Below are 25,600 nucleotides of genomic sequence, written 5' to 3' on the forward strand. Positions count from 1 at the left end.
GCGCTGGCAACAGGGGAGCTTCAACGTCAACTGTGCGTAGGTGTAATACAAGCCGCTAAGCCGCAACGCGCCGTCATCCTTGGTGAGCATATCTACGAGGACGAACTCCTTCTAGCCTCCCTGCAGAGGTCGCTTCCCGTCCGTGTCCGCGTCCTGCGTTCTCTTTGGTGCTGGAGCTGGGACGGCTTCGAAGGTGTGTACCTCATGGAACCTGACGTCTTCATGGCGTTCTTGGCTGAGGGGCTCACGTGGACAAGCCATGTTCCCGTCCTCATTCTGCGTGACTTCCAACACTATCTGGACCCGCGGCATCCTTACCGGAAGATCGTTCTTTTGTTTCAAGACTGTCGAGAGCGAAAAGCGTCCTCCACAATGCGGCTACTTGCTATTGTGGACAAGTTGGAGGTCTGCAATCTCGGCGCCCATGAATCACGATTGAAAATATTGCGCCTCTCCTGTAACCGAGAGTAGAGTAAGCATGAAATGTTTACGGGCCTAACACAGGCTCCATTGCTCGGCTTAAGCAGCTGTGACGGTGGCGGCATTGAAATCCAGGACGATGCAGAAGCGTACGCGGACACGACGAGACGCAGGCCTGACAAGAATGTATATGCAGCACGTTCGAATACTCCGCGAGCGTGTATACATCTGCCTGCCAGAGGGGGAAAGGGCATGAAGGCCCTGCGGCCGGTCTTTTACATGCGTGAGTGTAGGACCGCAGCGACATCCTTGGGGAGCGCGCGAAAGCAGTGTTTCAGCCGAAAGCCCTTCTCGCCCTGGAGCGCCCCTCTTTCTCTAAGCGCCCTTCTCTCAAAGCCCCTAACAGATCACGTATGACAACGAAGTGTATTGTGGCATGTATGTGCTTTTTGCACGCATTATTAGAAATCGGAAATTATAATTCCGTGCATTATCAAATGCACAGCTCGACTGATATCTTGATAAACATTGAGGACACTGGCAGCAGTTATTTTTTGTGACTCGTTTGGAGAGCAACCGGCGCTTGTATGCCGGTCCCGTAGAAGGGCTTAGAGTCTCGTTAAATCTCGTTAGGTCTCGTACGGTGCCCGGATGTTCTCGTTTCAGAGCAACCGGCTCTTGTATGCCGGTCCCGTAGGAGGGCTTAGTGTCTCGTTGAATATCATTAAGTCTCGTACGGTGCCCGGATGTTCTCGTTTGAGAGCCCGGATGAGTGGAATTCAGTGCCCGGATGAGTGGATTTCAGTGCCCGGATAGCCCGGATGATGGCTCTCGGTCTCGGCGTGACGTCACCACACTGCCGACAACGGGAGCTAAAAGCATTTCATGCTTAAAAACTGCGGACGCCGCTGGCGCTAACGTGCTGCCTCGGAACTCCTTCCAGGCCTCATTCTAAGGACGTGGTCGTAGAAATCTGCCCAATTAGTCTGCGTCAACGGTTCATAGATGAAGGTGAGGTTGGTTGCTTTGACGGGCAGAGTATACAGGGCCTACACATGACGCTTCTACGTAGTGGCATTGCAGCTACATGCCGCCGAGCCGAAGATACGGTCCTCTGCAGTCCACGGATGGACGTTAGAAATTTCTCGTCGCATTTCGGGAGGCAGCTTATGGAGGTGAAAGGCAAGGCGCTCTTGGATTATGTGGAAGCCAGGTCTCTAGCCTTGCTGTCGACTGGGGCTTCGCGGCGCACGTTGAAGGATGTGATCTACACGCAAGGGTCAGTGGCGATTATCGAGAAGCCCGACGACGATGCTCCCGAGGCGCCGGCCCTCTTGGTAGCCACGATGTGTGATGTGCCGACGCGAGCCGTATACCGCTGGGACGCAGTGTTGCTCTGTGACCTGCCTTTCGGCGTTGCATGCGACCCACTACTCAGGAACGCAAGGCGGAAAATAGTTCAGGTTACCGAATTCGAGTGGAAGGCCTGGCTGCAAGCTCTGGAGCTGCACGACGACCTGGAAGTGCTGCTGAAGCGCGTCAATGAGTAAAATCGGTAAATCTTCAATAAATTCTCGCCATTCGTATCGTGCCGTGGTTATGTCTAGGAAAAACAGCTCTCTGTACTATCTTGTTCGCAGTGGTGTGGTAATTACGGGCTCCAAGTTACGGCTTCGATAAGTGTCTGATTTAGCATCTGTTGGCAGCAGTAAATACCCCTCGCCCTTTTTTTTTCTTTGGCGTCCAGGCTATGGAATGTAGAAATGCATTCCATGGCCATGCAGGCTGGATCTTTTCCAATTTTTTGGCCACCTCTCATGGCAACACCTTTCACCAACACCTAACCAGTGGGCTGTGATCATCGGAGGCCCTGAGGGCCAGAAATGGCTTGTAAGCAGGGCCACCGTAGGAGCTTCGGCCATAGAATCTTGAAATCGGGACTCCAACGACGGGGTTCATACCAAATTTAATCAATAAACATTTTCAAGCTTAACAACAGCCACACGCTTATCAGATATCCACACCATACCTTGAAAACAAGAGGTCCAAATGCTCAGCTTTTTGTCTTCGATACCATTCTCCTTAATGAGCGATGCTGTTACAAGGGAAGATGAAAAGGTTGAATTTGTGCATAGCATTTTCAGCCCCACAGCTGTAGCGGCTTACGCCAATATGGGTGAGTAGCTCAAAGTCATGTTTTACAGTTGGAGCTTATAGCGCTACTTGAAAAGGGGCTCGTGGGTACCAATATTACATAACCGTTATGAGCCCCAGATTAAGCATGAACACCCAACTTATATGGTCGTGCTCGTACCGATGATTTTTGAAGCGAAAAGCTTCACTACGAGGGTCGGATCTGAGCTTGGCGTATGCCGTATGCCGTGACCGAGTGACGTCACGCGCAGCTCAGGTGCGCGCTACTGCGCATGCGCGTCGCCTTCTCGCTGTCGCTGCAACTGCGCGCTTCGCCTCCTCGCCCACCGTTTGACCTTTCTTTGCAGCCGCGTGTTGCCCGCGTCGCAGCCGGCAACCCTCCCCTCCGCATTCCTGCGGGCAGTTTTAACCGCGCCGATTTCCGTCTCCCCGTCCGCCTCCGTACAGGCAGTGTGTGGATGAACTGGACAATCTTCTCTCCCGCTGGGGTCATCGTCTTGGGGCACCTCTCGCACCGGGATGGTGGTAGACCCAACTGCATCATCATGCCACCCACAAACTTCAAGGACCCGAGAAGCGTAAAGCCAGATGTCGGATGCGGTCGAACCTGGTAAGCAGAACGCGTGCAACGAAACTTCGCTGTTATTCGTCGGTCGCATTTTCACCTCCCCTGCAGCATGGTGTCAGCCAGTGATACCGCGATGTAATCAGAGACAGATTTGGCGTAGCCAAAGCTTCTAACAGCTAATGCTGCGAAACAGATATCCCTTAGATCGCCACCGGCCGGGCTGCCATGCCAGTGTTATGGACCTTAGGAACATAAACACTTGAGTGCAGTGGGGTCGTGCGGGGACCCTGGGGCGTGCCCCGAATTCCTTTTACAATAAAGTTTTCTCTCTCTCTCTAGTCATAACTAGAAGACATTGGGATATTCATGGCGATATAATTCACTCGCATCTGTATGGTTCTTTGCAGCATGCTGGTGCCGATAGATGGGTGTTGCTATTACGCACGACTGTGTCGTCTCTTTCTTAGTCACATCCTACTAGGCCCTTCGCGCTGTTTACCCCGTGTTTTCAGAACCTGAGATGGTATTCGTTTATGGGGGTTTAACGTCCCAAAGCGACTCAGGCTATGAGAGACGCCGTAGTGAAGGACTCCGGAAATTTCAACCACCTGGGGCTCTTTAACGTGCAGTGACATCGCACAGCACACGGACCTCTAGCATTTCGCAACCATCGAAATTCGAACCCGCGTCTTTCGGGTCAGCAGTCGAGCGCCATAACCAGTGAGCCACCGCGGTGGCGTGCGAGATGGCATTGATCGTGAGGCGATGACCATGATGTTGTAGGCAATTCTGCCCTCATCATCTCCTTCTTATCCGAACGTACAACGGGCGATCCGCCAACCTATTTATCCCGTCTGAGCCCAAACCTAAGCAAAAAAACCTCAATGCTCATTCGGTAAAATGTTGTTCATGAAAGAGAAGGTTTAAATGCTGATCGAATGCACTGCCAGCGGTGCATTGCTTCCTTGACTGCACTTGCTAATCAGTAAAATTCGAATCATTCGGCGGATTCTGCTGTGCTCGGAAAGGACAGTACGGTTCACCGCCGGTCGGGGGGCGTCATCCAAAAGGACAGCATGCGAGCCCCTCCCGCAATCACACGAATTTAGGCCTCACCGAAAAATAAAAGGAGCAGGAGTTCACATTGTAGCGAACCACGACAGCCGCGCCTTCCTTTCATACGTCGTTGAAGCTGTGCTCGCCGAATGTCGCATCGTACATCGAAGCACCACTGCCTACCATTCTCAAACTAACGGGCTGACCGATCGCTTCAACCGTACTCCCGGTGACATGCTCACGATGTACTTCGCGACAGATCAGACCAACTGGGACGCTGTCCTCCCTTTCGTGACCTACGCGTACAACACCGCCGCACAGCCAACCACCGGCCTTACCCCTTTCTTCTGAATGGGCGTGAGCCGTCGTCCACGATGGACACTGCGAGTGGACGCCCCTCTCCGAAGTCGCAAAGCATGCAGAGGAATGCCGCCACTAGGCGCGCTCTTTTACCTCCGAATCCCAAGGCCGCCAAAAGCATCGCCACGATAACGATAACAGGCAACACATTTTTCCGGTTGGATCCCTTGTTTGGGTCTGGGTACCAGGCACACCATCAGGATTGTCGTCAAAGTTTCGAGCGGAATACCACGGGCCTTATCGGGTTGTCCAGCAGACGTCCCCGGTCCATTACATCGCGGAGCTGCTCGACCCCTCTTCGGACTTGCGCCATCGTGGCCGGCAAACCGTCCACGTCAGCCGCCTGAAGACTTACTACGACCCGCTCCTCTTGCGCTCGCCATAAGTCGCCAGGGTGGCTCCTCTTCGTTCCCGGAGCAATTGTAGCGAACCACGACGGCCGCGCCTGATACCGCCTGGGCAGATCAAGGCCGACGCGCCGACGAAGACGAAGCACCGATGAAAAGACGAGGTGCCGCCGCCCTGCCAGTCTTTGGAGTAGCAAAAACTGGCGCTCACGCAGACTCGAGGTCTCTTTCACGCGTTTGCGTTGCCGAGATCCTGTGCTGAATTTTTACCTTCACAAATCTGGTCTGGCGGTTTCTCCACTGTGCCCATTTTGTGCCGAGCCTGAGACACTGGATCACTACCTGCTGTTCTGCCGCCGATTCTCTTCTTTGAGGAGGCGCCTATTAGAAATTCTTTTTCACCAGCTGGGTCTGCCTGTGTCCACTGAGGTTGTTCTTTCCTTTGGCGCTACTTCGCTTGCACGAAGCAACAGGAGTGCGCGCTGTGGAGTTCAAAAATTTCTTCTAGAAACACAGCGACTCCCATGCTAATATTAATTTTATTTATTTATTTTTCAATTTGTTTTCTTTTTTTCTGATTAACAAACAGTTCATTTATGATTTATTTTTACTTTTACTTTTAATTTTTTTCTGTCTCTCTTTCAGTCAATACAAAATTGAACCATTCCATGTGTTGCATTCGAATTTGCATATAAAGCCGTCGTCCCTTACAATCTCCCAGCTAACAGGACCCCTGTCGTTTCGTCGGCCAATCTGTCAGCCTATACCCTATTACTACTCCTTTCGCTCTAAAACTGCTAATCTTTCCAACAGTTCACCGCCTGTGTCTTGGCCACTCCCCCGTAGTGGGTATGTGAAATTTTACTTGAGGCCAACAAGATCGGTTCTGGTGGACATAGAAATTGCTTAGGTGCCCCATATTTTTTATTTTGGTTTGTTACGGTTTGGCCAAGGTCACCGTCAAGGTCAAACTACACACAAACTCGTTGAGCCGGTATCTTCTCATGAATAGGTGCTTGCGCACTCAAAATTGGTTGGTTCGTTTATTGGGGTTTAACGTCCCAAAGCGACTCAGGCTATGGGGGACGCCGTGGTGAAGGGCTCCGGAAATTTCGACCACCTGGGGTTCTTTAACGTGTACTGACATCGCACAGTACACGGGCCTCTAGAATTTCGCCTTCATAGAAATTCGACCGCCGCGGCCGGGATGGAACCCCGTCACCATAATCACTGAGCCACCGCGGCGGCACGCACACTAAAAATTTAAAACGACGATTACTACTGATAAACAAGAGATTCGGCGACACATACTAAGTTGAAGACCGAAATATAACCTCCTGCGCAAAGAAAGCTTGATAATTAGAAAAACAGCGGCTTTGATTATCATCCGAAATGGCATTTTAACCTGAGCACAAACGATGGTACAGTGCAATGAAATTATGATGAAAACACTAAACTTCTCTCGTGTGTGTATATATTAAAATATTGTAGCGAACCATGACGGCCGCGCCCGATGTTTCCGAGGAGGAGGATGAGAAAGACGGAGCACCGCCGTGCTGTAAGAGATCGCTCCTTGGTCTCTTGCAATTACATCCTTAGTTTTACCATCATCAACATCAGCCTGACTACGCCCACTGCAGGGAAAAAGCCTCTCCAATGTCTCTGCAATTAACCCTACCCTTTGCCAGCTGGGACCACCGTATCCCCGGAAACCTTTTCAGCCCGCTTAATTTTCTGCTGCCCTCTGCTACGCTTGCATTCTCCTGCAAAACGCCGAATTACCCTGAAAGAGCAGCGGTGATCTTGCCTTCGTGTTACATGTGCTGCCCAGGCCTATTTATTCCTCGATTTCGAATATTATGTTATTGGTTTATTGGGGTTTAACGTCCCGAAGCGACTCAGGCTATGAGGGACGCCGTAGTGAAGTGCTCCGGAAATTTCGACCACCTGGGGTTCTTTAATGTGCACTGACATCGCACAGCACGCGGGCCTCTAGAATTTCGCCTTCATTGAAATTCGACCGCCGCGGCCGGGATCGAACTCGTCTTTCGTGTCAGCAGCCGAGCGCCGTAACCACTGAGCCACCGCGGCGGGGCTATTATGTTATTCACTCGCGTTGGTTCCCTTGCCCTCTCTGCCCCCTTCTGGTCTTCTAACGTTACGCCTATCGCTTTTGATAGCTCGCTGTTCCATTCGTTTACGGACCCTCTCACTATTACAGCAACATCGCTGGCCTCCTTCCAAGCGTTTCATCCCAGATCCCAGCATGAGGCCGACGGAATTGTTGTACTCCTTATGAAAGACTTTATTGCTTAACGAAGCTCTCTACAGCATTTTAATAGCTTCAGTGGTCCGAGATGCAGCTTGTGGTTTCGAACAAGGATAAGCAGCGCCAAATGTAGGTCCCGTATGCGAGCACCCACCATCCGTATTCCTACCCTGCTCAGACACACATTCTTGAAATGCGGTTTAGGATTTCCACATCAAGAAACCACTGCTGAGTCAGTAACGCGTGTCACGTGCCCACCTTACGTGTATTCGAGCACAGCTGACTTTCAAAACCTGCATAAAAACACCGATGAGCACGTTTATGTGCAAGCTTGCTTAATGCAACCGCAAATAATCTCGAACCAAGCAATATGATTGGCGCTCCGTAAAAAGCACTTCCATGCGCAGCATATTTGCACTGTTTTGTGCACAGAAGTCAATTTGCGTGAGACGCATGTTCAGAACAGAGTAAAGCCTCACTCAAGCGGTGTGACTTTCCTTGCCGCCACGTTTTAATTTTTCTGTCGGGGGCTCTGCAGCACCTTGTACTAATCTCAGGCCGTTCAGCAGCTCATCACACGAGCAATATAACAATGCAGAGTTCTCCACTAGAGTACAATTCTCAAGCTTTAGGCTACCACCATTAAACGCCAAGTTGGACTGCAACTCCCGTAGGCTATGTCATATGTAGCCCACGTTCCCGGCAGTGGACGCTTTTCGAATGGTCATGTTTCCGCACGATTACGTTTCTGTCGTCCGTCCTTGTCCTTGTCCTTTTCACCATCGGCGGATTTCCTCGATTTACGAACAGTGTTCCCGACACCATCTGTATCTGCACGTTTGGAGTGCTTAGAGCGCGTCGACACAACCGTCGATGACTGCGGACGCGTTTCTTTGGGAGCTTCTCCTGGCGCTTGTGTGCCGGAAGCGTGAAAGACCAACTCTGCTTGGCTTCCGGAAGGCTTCTTATTTCTAGAACTGTCCGGAATAGATGGCATTGAAGGTCTCTTCTGGTTCTGATGTTCCTGGACCGACCCGACGGCGGAGACCTTCCGTTTAGAGTCGTCAGCCTTCAACTTCCTTCTTGCTTGTCGTCTGGCGTGTTGCGAGGGTGCATTATCCTTGGCCTGAGGCTCAGCGACCGGCGGCTGTCCGGTATGCAGCGACGCATTGCTGCCCCTCATCACTCCAGAGATGCCACCACCTCCGGAAGTAGCGCCCTCTCTTTCAGCAATGCAGAGTTCCTGCACAGGCCTCGTCTTGACAGCCGTTGTTTCTTGAGGACCGACCGCGGTTGAAGGAGCTGTCCGTCGGCTGTCGAGCGAAAACCAGGGCGAGGACGCTAAGATGCGCCCCTTCGGTGCAGCTTCGCTGGAGGTAACCTTTCCGGTCCGCTGCAACACATTGGCGCGCTCCTCTGGTCTCAAGAGTAGGTTCCGCAGCACAGAGCGGAACGCCGTAGACTTGTCGATGGTGGACACCGAAGGAGCGCGTACGATGACCGTGTGGCGGGCAGAGTCGCTCTCCGGGCTGCCTACGGCCGGTGCTCTGGCGTCGTCTTGTGATTCAGCGCGGACAGCATGTGGAGCTGAGGCCGCCTTCCTGTGCTTCCGGCGCTGCCGCCTTAGTACCACTCCTTCCTGCACAGGGTACCACGAGGATAGTATTAGCAGCAAACTTTTGCTTGGGCGGCATGCCCTGACACATGTTCATTGATTATAAGGACAGCCTTGCGCGGTTTGTACGGCGACAAAAGTTGTAGAAGTAGGTTGTCCAACAGAATCCACGAGAAGACCCACATTGTCTTCAGATCTCAGCATATATAATTAACCCAGTTTCGAGCGACAGAAGTTCGTCTCGGAACAAAATTGTTTTGGCGCAGGGAAAAGATTGTTTCCTGATCGGTCGGCAGTTTTCTATATTCAAGATAAATTACATGAGGGCTGCTCACAAAACCTGAATGGACTAAAGTAAAACACGAAAGAAACACATCTAACATTAGATTACACCCTAAAGAATGAAAAGAAGAAAGTTTACCTTCAGCCGTTTTAACGCTTCCTTGGGCTCCTCCTGTAAACAGCCCGCAGTCTTCCCTGCGTCGGGCTTGGGAGCAAGATCTGCTTCAGCGGCAGTCCCGTGTTCCACCGGACGCAGTTCCTGCACACCTGCCACGTTTTTCACAGAAGCGCCGCTGCCTTGTGACACAGTTCCCGGCTTCTGTTCGGGCTTAACTTCAGCATACTCGGCCACGCTAGACTTATTCGACAGCTTACTCTTAGAAGCAGTTTTCTGGACCCGACTCTGCTGAGATTCGCGTTCAGCATGTTCATCCTGCAATACGACGGCAGAATCTTGCATTTTTCCTGATAGCTTTTCCTCTTGAAGCTTGTAAGCAATGTCTGGAGCAACTGGTGCCAGTTGAGGACCTGGCTGTGGTAAGGTTGCGATGCCCACCTGGTTGTCGGCTTGACCCGGCACTTCGGGTGTGTACGGGACCTCGACTAGCGATGTTCCCCGGTCTGAGCCTGTCTTGTGAGGCCGATGGTCGGGAGGTTCGTTGCCCGATGTTTCCACGGAGGCTGCCACGGGTCGGGAGCTCTTCGTTACCTCCGACGAGACGTCTTCCGCGATGGGCTGCTTGGGGCGCAACATGGACCGCCTGATGGAGCTCAGCCGTCGAGACACGTGGACAGTGCCAGAGTCGGGGACCCCGCTGGGGCCGGCATTGCCCGCCTGATTGCGTGGTGAGCCGAGGCTGCCCGAATCGGGGCTCGGAATCGTGTGGATGGCCACGAACAGATCAGGGTTGCCGAGAACCTCGGTACTCGACGAGGAACTCTCGCTCTTTTTCACTGCCACCCGACGGAGTACCTGCAAGGCATTCTTATGTGATGACCCAAACCTCAGTTCAGATGGGTCCAAACAATTTTTGCTTTTCATCACTTAGCGAAACACCCTAAATCCATGTTTTAGGCTCTGGAAAAGCGAGGTACGAAAAAAAGCCTTGCCAACCTGGACAAACACTTCGTTTGCACGTCTGCCCCCATGTGCCTAGTGGCTGTGAGCGTTGAAAATAAACGCGGTAATTTTGTAATTTTTCGAACCTGCCATTGATATCCTATGGCCGTCGGAAATCGTTAATACAAACGCAGGAAGCAATTTAAAGCTCAGAGTTTGCAGCGGAGATGAAGAATTGACCTATGATATTCGCCATGTTCGCGTTGAGTCTCTCGGGATCTCTAGTTTTCTCCAAATTAAAAGTTTAAAATATCCCTGTTGAGTTAAGCGGTGTTCACTGCATGCACATAATAGATGGCGCTAGTTTGTAATGTCTAGGAAAGCTGGGCAGTGGCTTTTTAGGGTGTTAGCACGAGTTGTTCAGTTGAGATGGAAAAGACACTGAAGACCAACTCAAATCGATCTGCGTCAATAGTCCAGGATTTTTATCCAGGAATGTTTAACATAGAAGAGCTAAACATTGAAACGCGAAGCACCTTCGCCCTCGGCCGTTGTCCATCCGGGGTCTTCTGGCGGGCCTCGGTGTCCATTCCTTCCAGGACCATGAGCTGCCTGTACACCATGACCTGGTCCCAGGCGGCTGGGACCCACGCGGGAAGAGGGACCAGGCAGTCCCTCATATTCTGGCGACGGGAGAGGGGGAAGGCGCTGTTTATTGAGATTGCTACCGTGGAGCTATTGCTAGCAAAAAAATGACCTGCGATCCCTCCGTACAGAGGAGGTAGTGGGCACTACCCTTTTCCCACCGGATTCATCTTCACTGTTTCTGGATCCTCACTGCAAGAAAGCGCCCGGATACGATCCTAAACTGGTTAATGCGCGGGAAAACATGAAACTTTCTTATTGTTTTGCACCTATAGATTGTATTCACTTCTTGACATAAAACTAATACACAATTTATGCAGTCACTTGTACAATCGCAGGCGAAATGGGCGTAGGCGCGGCTGTGTTTCGCGCTTAAGCGTGACACTTTTTTTTTCGATGAGATAAATATCGCCGCTAGATGATCGTTGCGGCATTCGGCCACACTGCGTCAATCATGGTTGCAGAAAAGTGATGAGAAAAAGTGTGGAAGACGACAGCAACATGAAAGAGTGACGGTAAGTTCGCAGTTTTCATCGAGATTAGTTTAGCGGTCTGCTGATGTGTGGCCCGTAAAGTCAGCGCCAGGTTTGTGTACAAGTCTTGAGTGGCTGAAATCTGCAAACAAGACATGCAGGTAATACCTACAGAAGCAGCCATGTTGACCAAAAAATTCCAGCTAAGCACTAGCAGCTTTCCTGACAGCCACCCGCTGTTGCCTGTGTTCACTCCTTCTAGACTGCCGTGCATGGATTCAGTATGCTATCCACGAGCATGACGACTGTTGTCGATAGGACGGCCTTGGGGTAGAACGCCTTATAGTGCTCAAAAGTTACCGGTTTCAAATATCTCCAGCGTTTTTTAGGAGTACTTATCTCCTCCGGGCAAATGTTGGTCTTTATCAGGTGTGAAATACTTGAAACTGGGTGCATTAAGAGAGAGCTCGACGTGAGAAAATGCCTCGGCAAAGTTTGTAGCGTGTATTGTTCAGAAATTTAATATGGCTCATTTTTATCTATTTTGCGCGGCAACAATTTTTCACAGCAGCTTGTTATTATGTATATACATTCGTGTATGTCCTAGTCAAGCGGATAGAAAGGTTCAGTTGAGAAGAACTCCATTATGATGCATTAAAGAACAAAATCAACAAGTGTCAGGGGGAGTTTACTTTTCGGCAACATGAGTTATCGCTGTCTAGGCAAGTGCGGTCATTATAGCGCAGTATGTATTTCGAGCACGAAACGTGTTTTCTCCACTTCCTCTGAGTGAACTTTGTATATCTTCCATTAAATTTGATTTGTTCAGCTCATGAAAATTAGGTACGATAGCTTCTTTGAATTTTAGGTCGTAAATGAAAGTCGCAATAGACCCGAGAAAAAAAAATAGATGGGAGGCGACAAGACCGCATTGCTGTGATCCACTCCATCGTCCTGTGCTCTTTTTGTTTTTTTTTTCAGGTATGTTATGCGTTAAGGAGGGCCTACAGCCATGTTCTCCTAAGAGCGTATGTGTTTGACTCCTTTCATTACCAGAAAAGAACACAAGTGCTCCACTTGATTCGAGAGAGAGACGCTGGTGGTAAGCAGTGATCAGATTTCCAGAGTTGCATGCCACTCAAGCCTTCAATTCAAAGCAGATGGCGTTCAAAGGACTCCCTCTAACCAATGGCGCCAACAAGTGTCATGACATCGACAGGTTAATCGCAACCAGTCGGAGGGTACGACTGGTTGAAGAAACTCTTTTAAAGTGCATTTACCGCCTCATTCTTGAATTGTAAACGTCAATGAAAAGCACAGACACAGCATGTAGGGCTTATTAAAGTGCATTCAGAATTACTCCTAAAAGCGCCCAATTGCATACATTTGTATGAAATTTGGCTTTCTACTTCGGGAGTTTTCTCAGCTAATCGCGTCCTCATTGACTCATTACTTCACTCACCAGACCAGTTTCGTTCATGAAGACAATGGCAAACACTGGGATGCAACTGAGCTGCACGAGATACAGCCACGCCGTGACAGCGTAGGTCCACGTGGGGTACTGGAAGCTGGCTCCCTTGTACCCAAAGGTTGCCTCCACGAAAAAGATGCACTGCAAAGGAAGAGACAATAACCCTTAAGGAGATGCGAAATTTTACGCAGTAGTAAGCGCTCCGGCCTTAACCCTTGCTAACAACGACCAATTTTTTCTCTAATATTGCAGTCAAAACAGTGATGCTCCACACCATATTCGAATCTTCTATTTGACCCAAAAAGTCCCTATGTCTGTCCTTTTTCCTTACAGTAGCTTTTGAAAATAAAGCAATAAAAAAGGAAGAAAATTTTGAGTCCTAAAATTTTCCGCGAACCCGTGATTTTTCGCCAAATTTCGCTGCGAAACTTCCCTGAAAAAGAGCACAACCTCCGAAGGGAACATCATTGCTATAAATGGCACGCTGCGCCACCGGCCGGGAGTGCAGATTAAACACGAATACGCCTAAATGAGAATAATAATGGAGTAAACTGCCTTCCAGCGCAGGTCACTTGTATAAACCGGAACGCACTAGAAGATAGTTTACTACCTTGTGACTCCTTTCTCCTTGGAGTGCAATATCATTTGAGTTGCGAATGCGTCCCCAGCACGCACGCCTTGTGAGCATCCAGTGGGTGAAAATGGCTGCTAATGGCAGAAAAACTGGCTTCACGGCCACTCACAATTACGGTGATGGGAATGACCGACGTCCAGCACACCTTCACGAAGAAGCTGCATTCGCGGCCGGTCATCATTTCGGAGATAATATTGAGCCTGTGCAGGCCTGCGAGACAAGAACAGAATTCATTGGAGAAGGAAAGGTCTTCGACCATCAATCGCGTGGCATGTGTAGTCGAGAAAAAATCAATGAAAAGAATAGACCCTTCACTTCTATAATACGCGTCACTTTCTTACAGCCTCAGCATGGCGGGATTTTTATCGATTGAACCCAGTTCATAACAGTGTTGCTCGACGAACTGAATAAAGTGGTAACAGGTGTCGCTTCGTCCGCCTCCAATTCTTTGTTAGGAAGGAAATCTTTATATTCAAGGCCGACCAGAACGAATGTGTACAGTGCTTTACCCTATAAAGCCATCACCTTTCTGCCTTGCTTGCCTCCAGCAAACTAGAATGCCAAAATCGGCGGTCATTGCTTTCAATTGTGAATGGCTTACTTCCTTTTGAGATAAGTTGCCCAAAGTACGAAAAATGACACTCGTTGAAATGTCAGTATACGTAAGGCAAGGCACCTCGTTAAGACTATGGCCCTCACACGCCCTTCGTTAAACGTGTGCTCTTTTCACGTTAAGAACAGGAAATATATAGGCTGTCCTGGATAGTGGCAACGCACCGCAGAACTGCAGCACCACGACAGACTCCAGGAGCAGCACCAAGAAGCGCAGGTCCCGGTCCTGGTTGTGAACGAAAATGGACGCCATTGTGGCGCCACCCTGGGGCCGGTGGAGGAACACAAAAAGGAAGCAAGTTGCAGTGTACTGCCTATACTCGCGTAGATTAAATACGCTGAAAGTGTGCCTGTATAACGTCATGACGCGTGCTACTGTTTCCACAAACAATAGTCACCAGCCCCTTCAAGGGACAACGAGGAATACTGTGGTGTCTTCACTTACGGGGCTGCAGACCACGGTGGTGGCGGTGACGAGCAGGGCGCAGAGGAAGAAGTGCACCAGGGTCCGGTTGGCCAACACAAGAGGGTGCGAGGCGGCCAGCAGCTCCAGCAGGATGTCCGGCACAATCAGCTATATATTCAATGCAGGGAGAAGAAAAAAAAAGATTTAAATCACCCTGGAAAGTTAATTTTGATGGAACGCATGTTAGAGTTTCGGGCACATCACGAGAGACCAGAAAAATGGTTTGTACAGTTATATTAACCTAATCAGGGCTATAAACATAATAAACCTAATCAAGTCACGAAACCTAACCAAGGCTTCGATCGCTGCATTTCGATGTAGGAGAAATATAAAAACGCTGTGCCACGTCAGTGCACGTTAAGGGACGCTTGCTGGCCGAAATTAATCAAATGCCCTCAGCAACAGAGTCCATGAAAGCCCGCATACAGCTTTGCGTCTTTAGACCCCACATTCGAAACAATGCACTTCTACGCCATGTAACAAAGCAACACAGTCAAAGGAAGTGCGCACTCACAAACTTGGGGAGCACCGTGGAGACGATCCACAGGGAGTGGACGTGTCCCCAGAACTGCTGCCACGGCACCGCACTCATGGCCTGGGGCACGATGCTCGCCGAGGGGTCGGACTCTGCACCGGTGGGTAGGGCGGAATGATTGTTGCAGATTCACATTTTATAGCAGCGTGAGTAGAAGGGCTTTGGTGATAAGCACGAAAAACTGGTGTATCTTATTATAAACATTTATTCTGGACGGTATCCATTGAACACTACGCGCTAAGCTTCCATCGAGCGACGATAAAGCGGCTGCCAGGTCAATGGACGGGCTTTCTTCTGCTGTGTAGGCTGTACTTTCAAGACATCATTAAGCGCACTGAGGCGGCACGATGCACATTCTTTGATTAACTCATTACCGGACGAAATGGGCTTTCCGTACTATATCGCACAAAAGAGAAGGTAAGAACCACAATTCTTCATTGTCGTTGTCAACGGCCGCTTTTTTATTTTCTGGGAGCTTGAGGGGCTTCTGAGAACCCAAGACTATCGGCAAAAGCCCGAAGGTTGTCTCTATAGCAATCTCTAAGCATCACGGTTTAGCAGTAGAAGAAGTGGCTTATTGAACCGCCAGTGAATTTTTTTAGCGCTTCCTAGTACGACGTCTTCCGAGATTACGAAGCCAGATTGTAAAATACCCTATATACACCGTTATATACGTTGGAGTTTTAGCGACAACACGCGTCTGGTGTAGAAAAAGATGCAGACACATAACCCTACATAAGGCATAAGACACGCATTGTATTATTGTATTTGGACAGAGTTGGGTACTTTATTTTCAGTGCAGTATGTACAGAGGGCAAAACACATGTCTATAACGACCGAATTGAGTTTTCCGCAGCTCCTCAAGCCGCAGCGACAAGGAAGGCAAGAAATGACAATGAACTCCTATGAGTTCTACTGGACATGCTTACTCCAGACTATTTTTAACAAAATGTTATTGCTAGATATCGGGTGCTCACTTCAAAACACGCCCAGAACGTGTTCTAGACAAGCATTTTGCCCTCTGTACTGTGACTCGGAGTACCGCATTATTCATACCTTAGTTTATTATCCACATTAGAATTTAACTTATAGTACGTATATGCGGACTGTATTAGATAATATGCCGAAAACGCGCACCCGAGTCGACGAGCATGCGGATGTCGACGCCGATGCTGTCGGAGAGGTGCCCCAGGAACATGAAGGTGATCACCGTGCGCAGACCCTTGGTCGCTGTGTCGGCCGCCAGCACAAAGATGACATCTCTGAAAAGGGCGAAATCGACAGGAAGTTGAAGCACTTCTAACCATGGAACACGCCTCGAGCAACGCTTTTGGTTCGCTTATTTTCGGCCGTTGTCAAAGGCCGATCCGCCGACTGGCCGATGGCGCCGTTAAGGAGCGAATGGAGTTGTTCAAGCCGCTGAAGAGCAGCAGTAACTGGTGAGTATGCTTTGTTAGTAACAGTTGCATCATCCACTCTCGGTCTACCTAGGACCGCATTACCGAGAAGAATAATAAATGGCCAATTTTTTGTTCCCTTACATAACGGCACGTGAACATCTGGCAAAGGCTGTCCGTCGTTTTGAGTGCGTTACACACGCAACGTGGTAAGAATCAAATTGTGTTGAATGTCGCCCTTTGCATGTTCAGCAATCTTTAACGCTGGAATAAGCTTCACTTTTTGTATGTCCGGTTTCATTCAATCGTACCCGAACCGTTCACATATCGCGCACATTCTAGGTATTTCCGGTAAACGAAATAAATGACATAAAACTAGAACAATTTATGAATAATTCGACCAGAAACAGTTATTGTGGTCAAGGTCCAGCTGCTTATAGCGAGATTCCGGAGAGATGCGAGTTGCATAAAGCCACATGGAAGCTCCTCACTCGTGGTAGTCGTTCTTGAAGTGGTTGAGCCTCGCGACGCCAAGGTAGACGGACCCCGTGACGCCCACGCTCTCAAGGCACACGTAGAGGGCGTCGGACCACATCTGGCGGGTGGAGAGAGCGATCGTTGTGGCATACAAATGTCACTGCAGTGATTATCGACCGGTACAAATTCGCTCATTTGCGACCAATACGTAGGAAAAAGCAAGCTGGGGTCACAACAAGGAAGATGCTGTCTAAGCTTCTTTCATAAAGCTTTGGGAGATTGAAGGGTGGAGAAAATTTATGGTTGCAGCTCCCTGTCGAGAAGTTATAGCCTTTCTCATTGAGCATCCTGTCGCATTCAGTTGTTACTGAGCGCAAATCGCACCACAGTGGCCTCCAGTGCGTTGTATAATGTATATGGCTATACGACTGACGACAAAAGTCTCCATGACGCCCGAAAAGTGCTTTTGGGCCGTAGGTGCCATGTATTTCAGGGACAAGCTCATTTCAGTGCCAAACTTCCCAGCCCGCATATCCGACCTTTATCTCCAGAAGTGTGTTCTGCACCTATTGGCTAATCATGGGTATCAGTTTCTGGAGAGGCTCATGTGTTAGAGATCGTCGTCTCCGACAGTACGGTGTTATCGTGGTTCAGGCACACGTAATACGAAAACTGGGTAAGAACGTATCGAAGTTGGTAAGGGAACAAACGCGGGTTCATGACATCCTAGTCGAAATCAAGAGGAAGAAATGGGCTTGGGCGGGGCTTTTAATTCGGAGGCAAGATAACCTCGGGTTCTTACGGGTAACGGAGTGGATTCGAAGAGAAGGCAAGCGTAGCAGGGGGCGGCAGAAAGTAAGGAGCGCGGATGAGATTAAGAAGTTTGCGCGGACACGGTGGCCGCACCTGGCACAAGAAAGGGTTATTTGGAGAGACTTGGGAGAAGCCTTTGCCTGCAGTGGGCGTGGTCAGGCTGATGTTGATGATGATGATGATAGTGATGATTATCGCACTGCTGTAAGCTGCTATACTAAAAACAAGAGCCCAAACAGCTGGGCTGCAGAACCGAAGGCCACTAGCAGTGGACCTCGTACGCTGCTCCAGTACTGACCTCTACGTTGACCACGCTGCCCCAGTCGGCGTAGAACAGCATGCCGAGACCATCCAGGCCACCGGGCAGGGCAGCTCCGCGCACCAGGAGCAGTGCGGTTGTCACCAGGTGCAGGAGGACCATAGCGTAGAAGAACTGCGGAAAAGGGGCCATGCCAGGTGTGAGGCATTTCAGAAAGTGCACTCGTCCACACACCTATTCAGAAGTTTCGAACGGCGCATCGGGGAGCACACTGCTGTCATTTACGAGCGACCTAAAGCTCGACGCAAGACCTTATCGGGCATGGAATACCATAGACTGTGTTTTAACTTCTGCTAAAAGTATTTGGACAACTGTTGATCATCTGCATATAGCTGGTGCGCTAATAATTCGGCCATATTTAATGCATTTAGTATATTGTGACGGACTAGAAGACGACGAAGCGGGCAGTGGCATGGGCAGGAGCGCTCGTGCTAGGCTCGCAGATATCATCGCCATCGGTCATGCAGTCCTTTCTTCATCGCTTGCCGTCACGTAACATTTGGTGTAAGGTGCGGGGTACCTTCTTCATCCCGGTCCCGGAGCTTAGGAGCCTGCTGTACACCGAGGTCTTCTGTGGAGAGCTCACGGCTTCGCACCTCCCGGCGCTTCCCCAGCCTGCCAGGTATGCCCCGACGCCGCCGCTCTTCACCGCCCCGTCCCAAGCCCCGACCAGAAGACACAACGACCGCCGCAACTGCCCTGTGACCCCACTCACCGCCCACATGAGAACCCACATGAGAACGAACCTAGAAGACCCAACGACCTACGACCCCACTGAACCGAGACCGCCACCACTGACCAGAGAACCCATTGACCACCGACACTCACACGAGAAACAAGTACCCCCGCCCCTGCCGTTGGGTGCGTCCACGGGCCTCGACGTTGACTTCCAGAAACCGGCGGCTCCTCAGTCTTCGTGGACCTGGCTTCACCCGCTCATCACCTCTTTCATCGTAACGGCAAGCCCTTCATCTTCTCTTCTCTGTTCATATGTTCTGCCACGCCCATCGTCACGTCCTGCTTGACATCGTCTGTGGCATTCTTCTAGTTCGCGCGATCGGGACGATCGCTTCGTGGCCCCGAGTCATGTGACGGACTAGAAGACGACGAAGCGGGCAGTGGCATGGGCAGGAGCGCTCGTGCTAGGCTCGCAGATATTAAATCATATCATCGCCATCGGTCATGCAGTCCTTTCTTCATCGCTTGCCGTCACGTAACAATATGGTCTATTGCTTTCCCTGTGTCTGTATATTTTGTCTATTCCTCTGTGGACGGGCACTTAACCTGGATAACAACAAAGTCCCCAGAAACCTGGATAACTCATTTGGGTAACTTATAGGCACTCATGCGTATATACACGCTCAGATTGCTCATGGTCACTATCTTTTCCGTCTTTGCGAAATGTGTCCATGCTGCTTCCACCGCTCTACTTCTGTTAGGAGACTTTTTAATTTCGTGAAGGGGGATAGGAATGGTGCAGCATTTTTTTCACTCTGAAATGAGCGGTGAAACCCTCCACTCTCCCCTAAATCCCATCCAGTGCATCTGATAAAGCTCTTACTACCACCACGCAGTCTATTCTGGGAGCTAATAAGGCTCCTGCCCTACCGCAGTTCCAACAGGCAGTTTTTTTTTCCAAACATGGCACAGTAGATATGTGCATGGCCCCGTACGCAAAAGGATATGATGTTCACTCTCTCAAGGTGAATTTAGGGATAGCTTTAAAAGAGTATATGGGATTTTATAGCTGCTCCCGCAAGGGGAGTGCAAAAAAGAAGTGAAGGAAAGCCTCTTTTCTGACAACGTTCGCTGCGTAAGCATTGCAACACATATGCGCATGTGCAGACTGATTACTATTTAACGCAGTTCTTAAATGGAATAAATGCGAAAGAGAATAAAACAAAAACAAGGCAGCGCACGTTCAACGACCAAGTTGTGCCCTGACGGCGTTAGCTATTGGCGCGGCGAAGAAGAGAATTCAATACTTCGTGTACCCTTGTTGCTCCATCGCTATAAACAAACTTAGGAAAACACCCGTCAGGGTGTTGAATCCTGGCATCCCCGACATTTCCACTGTGTAACGTGAGAATGACCGACAGGTGTTACATAGCACAGACTAGTGTTTCAGTTTGTATTATACATGCTGTCTTGACTGGCACAGTGCACGTCACATCCCTAAGCTGTCACTCTCGTGGTGTCAGTGCGTACAGAGGACTCAGACGGATGCGTTGCAATGTTTCGTTTCAGTACAGCATGCACGACTTCACGGCATGTGGACCAGTCAGCACTGCATGTTGTTACGCCGATGCCAACGCCTAACAGCTGTAACTGTAATAGCCGGTACGCTGCGGTATGTCAGAGCTGTTTTAAGACAACTATTGGCCGAATTCGCCCGGCGCTAATTCGCATCACATTTCTCCTTCAGTCCTCCGCGGTGACTCAGTGGTTATGGGGCTCGGCTGCGGCTGCTGACCCGAGATACGCGAGATACGCGAGGTTAGATCCCAACCTCGGCGGTCCAATTTCGATGGAGGCGAAATGCTAGATGCCCGTGTACTGTGCGATGTCAGTGCACGTTAAAGAACCCCAGGTGGTCGAAATTTCCGTAGCCCTCCACTACGGTGTCCCTAACAGCCTTAGCTCCTATGGACGTTTAGCTCCCATGAACCACAAACCAAGCCACATCTCTGTCACCCCTCCCTGACACGGCTGCCGCGCCTTTCTTTTCCACAGCCCCCCCCTCCCCCCCCCCCTCAAGCCCGTCTTCCTCCTTACCCGCCTGGCGCTGGTGAGTCCGTGGCGAGCGAGGGCGAACACCAGCACCCAGACGGCGGCCAGCGAGAGCAGTGGCTGCGCCCGGATCTCGTCCAAGGAGCCGCCGTCCCAGGGGACTCCGGCACGGCGCCTGCGGGGGTCCACGAAGGGGTCACCTCTCTCTCATAAGCGTGGTTAACGAACGCTCATGCAGAAGGTGTAATAAACATAAACAGGCCCCCTATGTTGCAGCAAAAGCACAAGACTCGTCCTATCGTCTCATCGTATCTATTCTGTCACGATGACATGCGCTGCATAGTGCACCGATGGTGGAACACCGAACCCTCGCAATGACAATACTCCAGAATTTCGGAAATGTGGTCACTATCAACTTCAGCCTACACAACCTCTACTGCAGGGCAAAGCCCTCTAGCACTGACCCTCAATAAATCCTATCCTGCGCCAGCCGCAGGCACCTTATCCCTGCAGACTTATCAACTGCAACTGGCCACCTGCCGCTCTGGCCGAGTTGCTGCACTCCGTTTCCCTTGAAATCCCCCGATACCCAAGAGACCTTCGGTTGCCTGTTATTCAGGTTAGATACCGAGCTTACGTTCATCTCCTCTTGTTGATTTCAGCTATAATTATCACGAGAACACAGCGTCTTCCAATTGCATTGCTTACTAAGAGCACTTGCAGCCCTCGAAGTATAACTTATTGCACAACTCTCCTAGTGTGGGTCATTGCCCAGCGTACGTGATACGCAAATCTACTGTGTTCAGTGACGGAAAGCGGCGTAGTGAAAGAGTGCAAGCGTTGAATGAAGATGGTGGATATATTCCACTCACGACTGCGGCTGGTGTACAGGGTTATAGACTCCAGGTATGCAGCCTGCAGCTTCGTGGTGGTAGTCTCTGGCGGGCACCGCGACCACCAGACCACCATCGTCTCCACCGGATGTGGGCAGCCCCTGATCGAGCTGTTCCCGACGGAACGACTCCGCCAGCCGCGAGCGCACGTTACTGCACAGCGGCTGCGATGCGGTGGGGGCGCAAGAAAGCAGAGTTAGCGTCCCAGCCTAACAAGTACACTATATAGAGGCAGTAGTGGTCCGCATGTACGCGGCCTGTCTTGTGGCACCTTCATTCTTTCATTTGCTACACTCTGCCTCAGCTACTATCTTGCACGCTGACAGAGGAGAGAAGAACAGTTAACAGTACTCCGGTCCGGATCCCGCGATGAGGCGGCTTATGCAGTTAGCAATTTATGGTAGCAAGAAGCACTAGCAAACCCAGTAGTAATTATAGTAGCAGTTGTTATGTTGGGAGCGGTTGTAGTAGCAGCAAGGGGTCTTGACTGTGTCCTTGAGGAGAGGTTCAGTATTGTGCCTGAAATACCTAATAGCACCCTCCCTGGTAAAGGAAATGTAGTTTTCGAAGGGAAGGGGGTAATAAGTAGGAGAAGGAGCCGACTGCACCAACCGAGGACTGCTGTCGCACCCGGGCGTTAAGTGGATCGGGAACTTTCGACAAAGACTGTCACGTCGTCGTTACTCAACGAAGAGCAGGGTGACGCGTGCACAGAGGAGGCTCACCGCCGGCGCGACGTAGCATGCCCGGTCGCTGGCCACCAGTTCCCCGGAGGGGCAGCCACCGCTCCACGAGAGGAGGTTGCGCAGCGAGGACACCAGGTGGAGCAGGTGCTGGGACAGCGTCACCGAGTCGCCCAAGATGTGCACCACCGCGCACAGGCTCATGGTGTAGCCCAGGCCTGTAAGCGGGCGCCCAAATCATTATATTAATATTGTTTTTAGAATGTTGATTTCGCATTATCTTAGCTGCAGTGAAATTACAATCAAGCGTTAGCCCATTTAGGAGGCTCTCTTTCTATTTATTTATGCTATTTTCCAAGGACCTCCTACACAAAAGGGAGAATATTGCATTCCTCATCAATTGCTTTAGTGTGGCAGTTTTAACTGCGCCATGCGAGCGATGCAAAAACTTTGCTACAGATCGGAAGAATGGACCATTACCTTTAATATTTTCATACGAGTACTTTACAATTTTCCAATATTCAAAATTTTTGTGCCAGAATGTTAGACATGAAAGAGTCCATGCGCTCAAGAATTTTAAGTTGTTTGTCACCACCAGGAGCTCATTGCAGAGGATAAACTGGATGAAACTGTGCGCATTCTAAAAAAAATATTACTTAAACAATGAAGTCCTTTAGGCTGATAATACGGGTACGAAGTTGAAATGCCTTATACTGAATGCACATATGCCACTTCGCGCAAGTACATGCATCGATGCATTTGTCATAGGCACGCCATCAGCTGATGTAGGTTCTTGACCAGCCAATACTCCGAAAAGTGGCGCAAGTATTCAAAGAAAAAATCACTGACGACCAACAGCGGCGCTCTGTTGTATGAGCATTTATTTTTGTTAAGCACTTTGTGGCGCTGTTCTGAACATTAATAAATTAGGAGCAACCAACTATTCGACGCCGGAGAACTGATAGTGCCCGTCGTTAGCGACGACGCACCTATGAAGAGTGGAACTGCGCCGAAGATGCCGCGGTTTCCGTCTTCGGAGAACTGGGCCAGGCTGCTCTCGAGGTGCATGACGGGCATCGCCACGCCGACCAGCAGCGCCAGGTAGGCCAGCATGAACGGAACTTCAAGAGCGCCATACATATATACACGTCTCTTAACGGTTGATAAGCTAGGAACTGAAGAATACGTACGCCACAAGGACAGGGGTAGAGGTGAGAAGAAGTGGGTTCTCACAAGGCACGACTTATACCGAAGAGACGGAAACGGTCCTGAGATCAGTATTTACAGCATCTAAAGCTTTCATTGGGCTATGATTATTCTCGGTTCAAAGTGCGAGCCCCTTTTTGGTGTTTTATACTCACAAGATCCGTTTAATTACCAAAGCCAGAAGTCATGCCAACATTCCCAGTAGCATGGCACTCGCAAATTATTCACAGCTGGGGCCTAGTATGAAATCTTTCTTCTTAAGGTTGAGGTTCGAGGCGAGAGAATTAAGGTGGCTCTTTAGTGGTCATACCACAATCCCGGTTTTGGAAGAGAACACCCTCGTCAGTGCGAACATCTTTCTAACTCCATAGCAATAGGCAAAGCTGTATTGGAGCTATCAAAGAGTGATCAGAGCGAACGCGCTAATCTTACTACCGAAAAGAACCGTGTTGATATACCATACTCAGAAATTCGGGACAAGCGTATGGTTCAGCGGGAAGTGGTTCGTGAACGCTATTTTTTTTATATCTCGTTATATTCCACAGTAACAATCAATATCTCCGCAGATCTCCCCCTCAGCAAGCTTGCATTTGTTTGCTATTAACGTTTTTGCTATCGTCAAAAACGTTCCCATTGGTTTTCTAGGGCGGTCTTAATTACTCCATGCAAGCGATGGGATAACTATAACAAGATTTTCATATGAATCGAAAAAAAATGGCACTTTAGGTTGAATATTTCCGTAACAACTTTACAACATTCCACATGTCCCACAACTATAACTGATGCCGAAAAATTCTGGACATGAGGCCACAATGCTCAAAAGGTCCTGCATCTCACAGGCCCATTCTATGGTCACTGAACGCATCCCTAACGGCCTTTGGCGAAAAAAAATACACGAGGTCCCACCTCCTCCGTGGGCGATGGACATCTCGGGAAAGCGGGTGGCGTTGGCGCTGCCGGCCGTCATGATAAACAGCGTGGCCAGCTTGTGCGCCCGGCTCTGGAAGCCCGCCTGCGTGGTCGTCTCCTGCGTACACAAGGGATGCGTGCACCCTTGTAGCCTACACGTCACGCAGTGTTCAGCACAGAACGGCCATTGCATGGCCATACATCTCGAGCGCTGTTGCACAGTGGGCACTAGGTTGTACGAGTGTTCGAGGGCGAGGGGTGTACAGGACTACCTTGCATTTCTATTGGATAGCTACAAGCAACTATTTTAAGCGGCGGCGGAGGCTAAAAAAGAGGGTTCAGCTTAATTTAAGGAGAACGCAGCGAGCTATGGAAAGAAAAATGATAGGTGTAACGTTGAGAGATCGGAAGCGGGCGGAGTGGGTCAGGGAACAGGCGCCGTTTAATGACATCCTAGTCGAAATCAAGAGGAAGAAGTGGGCTTGGGCAGGGCATGTAATGCGAAGGCAAGATAACCGCTGGTCCTTAAGGGTAACTGAGTGGATTCCAAGAGAAGGTAAGCGCAGCAGGGGGCGGGAGAAAGTTAGGTGGGCGAATGAGATTGAGGTTTGCAGGAATACGGTGGCCGCGACTGGCGAGGGACAGGGTTAATTAGACAGACATGGGAGACGCTTTTGCCCTGCAGTGGGCGTAGTCAGGCTGATTGTGATCATGACTGATCGGTTTCTCAGCGATCGTACTCCTTCGTACGCAGCGATCGTTGTCGGCTGGAACCTGAGCCGCGGGGACAGATTTCGCTCCCCGTCGAAATCCGTAAGAACCGCAAAAGTGCCAGCATAGTTTGGAGATACTCAGGTTCTCCCGCGTAGGTTAGGCCTACCTCGCTGGACGTGCTTCCCTCCTCGCTTTCCGTCATGGTGGCAGGAGGCCAGGTAGGACCAGGAAAAGGCGGGACACTCCGGGGCCGGGAGATCCAGACTTGAGTTGTCCGATGGAAATAGCCAGCAATACGGGCAAATGCTGCGAAGGCCTGTGCAGCGGGAGATCGGTGAACGGCGCGTGCAACGTGGCCCGTGACTCTTCTTCTTCTGACTCGTTTTCTGCTGCACACGCTATTCTTCGTTTACGTTTTCTATAGCGCGTGCACGGCGGTGGTGGTATAAACGTACAGGCCGGATCAGCCTACAGAGGTCTTTACGGGAACTG

The 25,600-nt window shown here is 50.2% G+C and overlaps 1 protein-coding gene across 1 annotated transcript; it reads right to left on the minus strand.

The window, feature by feature from the left end:
- Positions 1-7,033: 7,033 nt before the first annotated feature.
- Positions 7,034-24,507, minus strand: LOC149348517 (uncharacterized). Its single transcript, XM_089588138.1, has 16 exons — positions 24,392-24,507; positions 23,269-23,400; positions 22,322-22,497; positions 21,576-21,760; positions 20,749-20,878; positions 17,953-18,087; positions 16,856-16,959; positions 16,105-16,229; positions 14,947-15,059; positions 14,412-14,540; positions 14,132-14,231; positions 13,464-13,564; positions 12,712-12,861; positions 10,668-10,814; positions 9,211-10,044; positions 7,034-8,813 (listed from the first exon to the last, which is right to left on the minus strand). Exons 1-16 carry the CDS (start codon positions 24,450-24,452, stop codon positions 7,899-7,901), a joined length of 3,537 nt encoding a protein of 1,178 aa, XP_089444264.1. The 5' UTR covers positions 24,453-24,507; the 3' UTR covers positions 7,034-7,898.
- Positions 24,508-25,600: the final 1,093 nt, after the last annotated feature.

The sequence above is a fragment of the Amblyomma mixtum genome, chromosome 4, assembly GCF_055824585.1.
Source record: "Amblyomma mixtum isolate Tamu chromosome 4, ASM5582458v1, whole genome shotgun sequence".
NCBI classification, from domain to species: Eukaryota; Metazoa; Arthropoda; class Arachnida; order Ixodida; family Ixodidae; genus Amblyomma; species Amblyomma mixtum.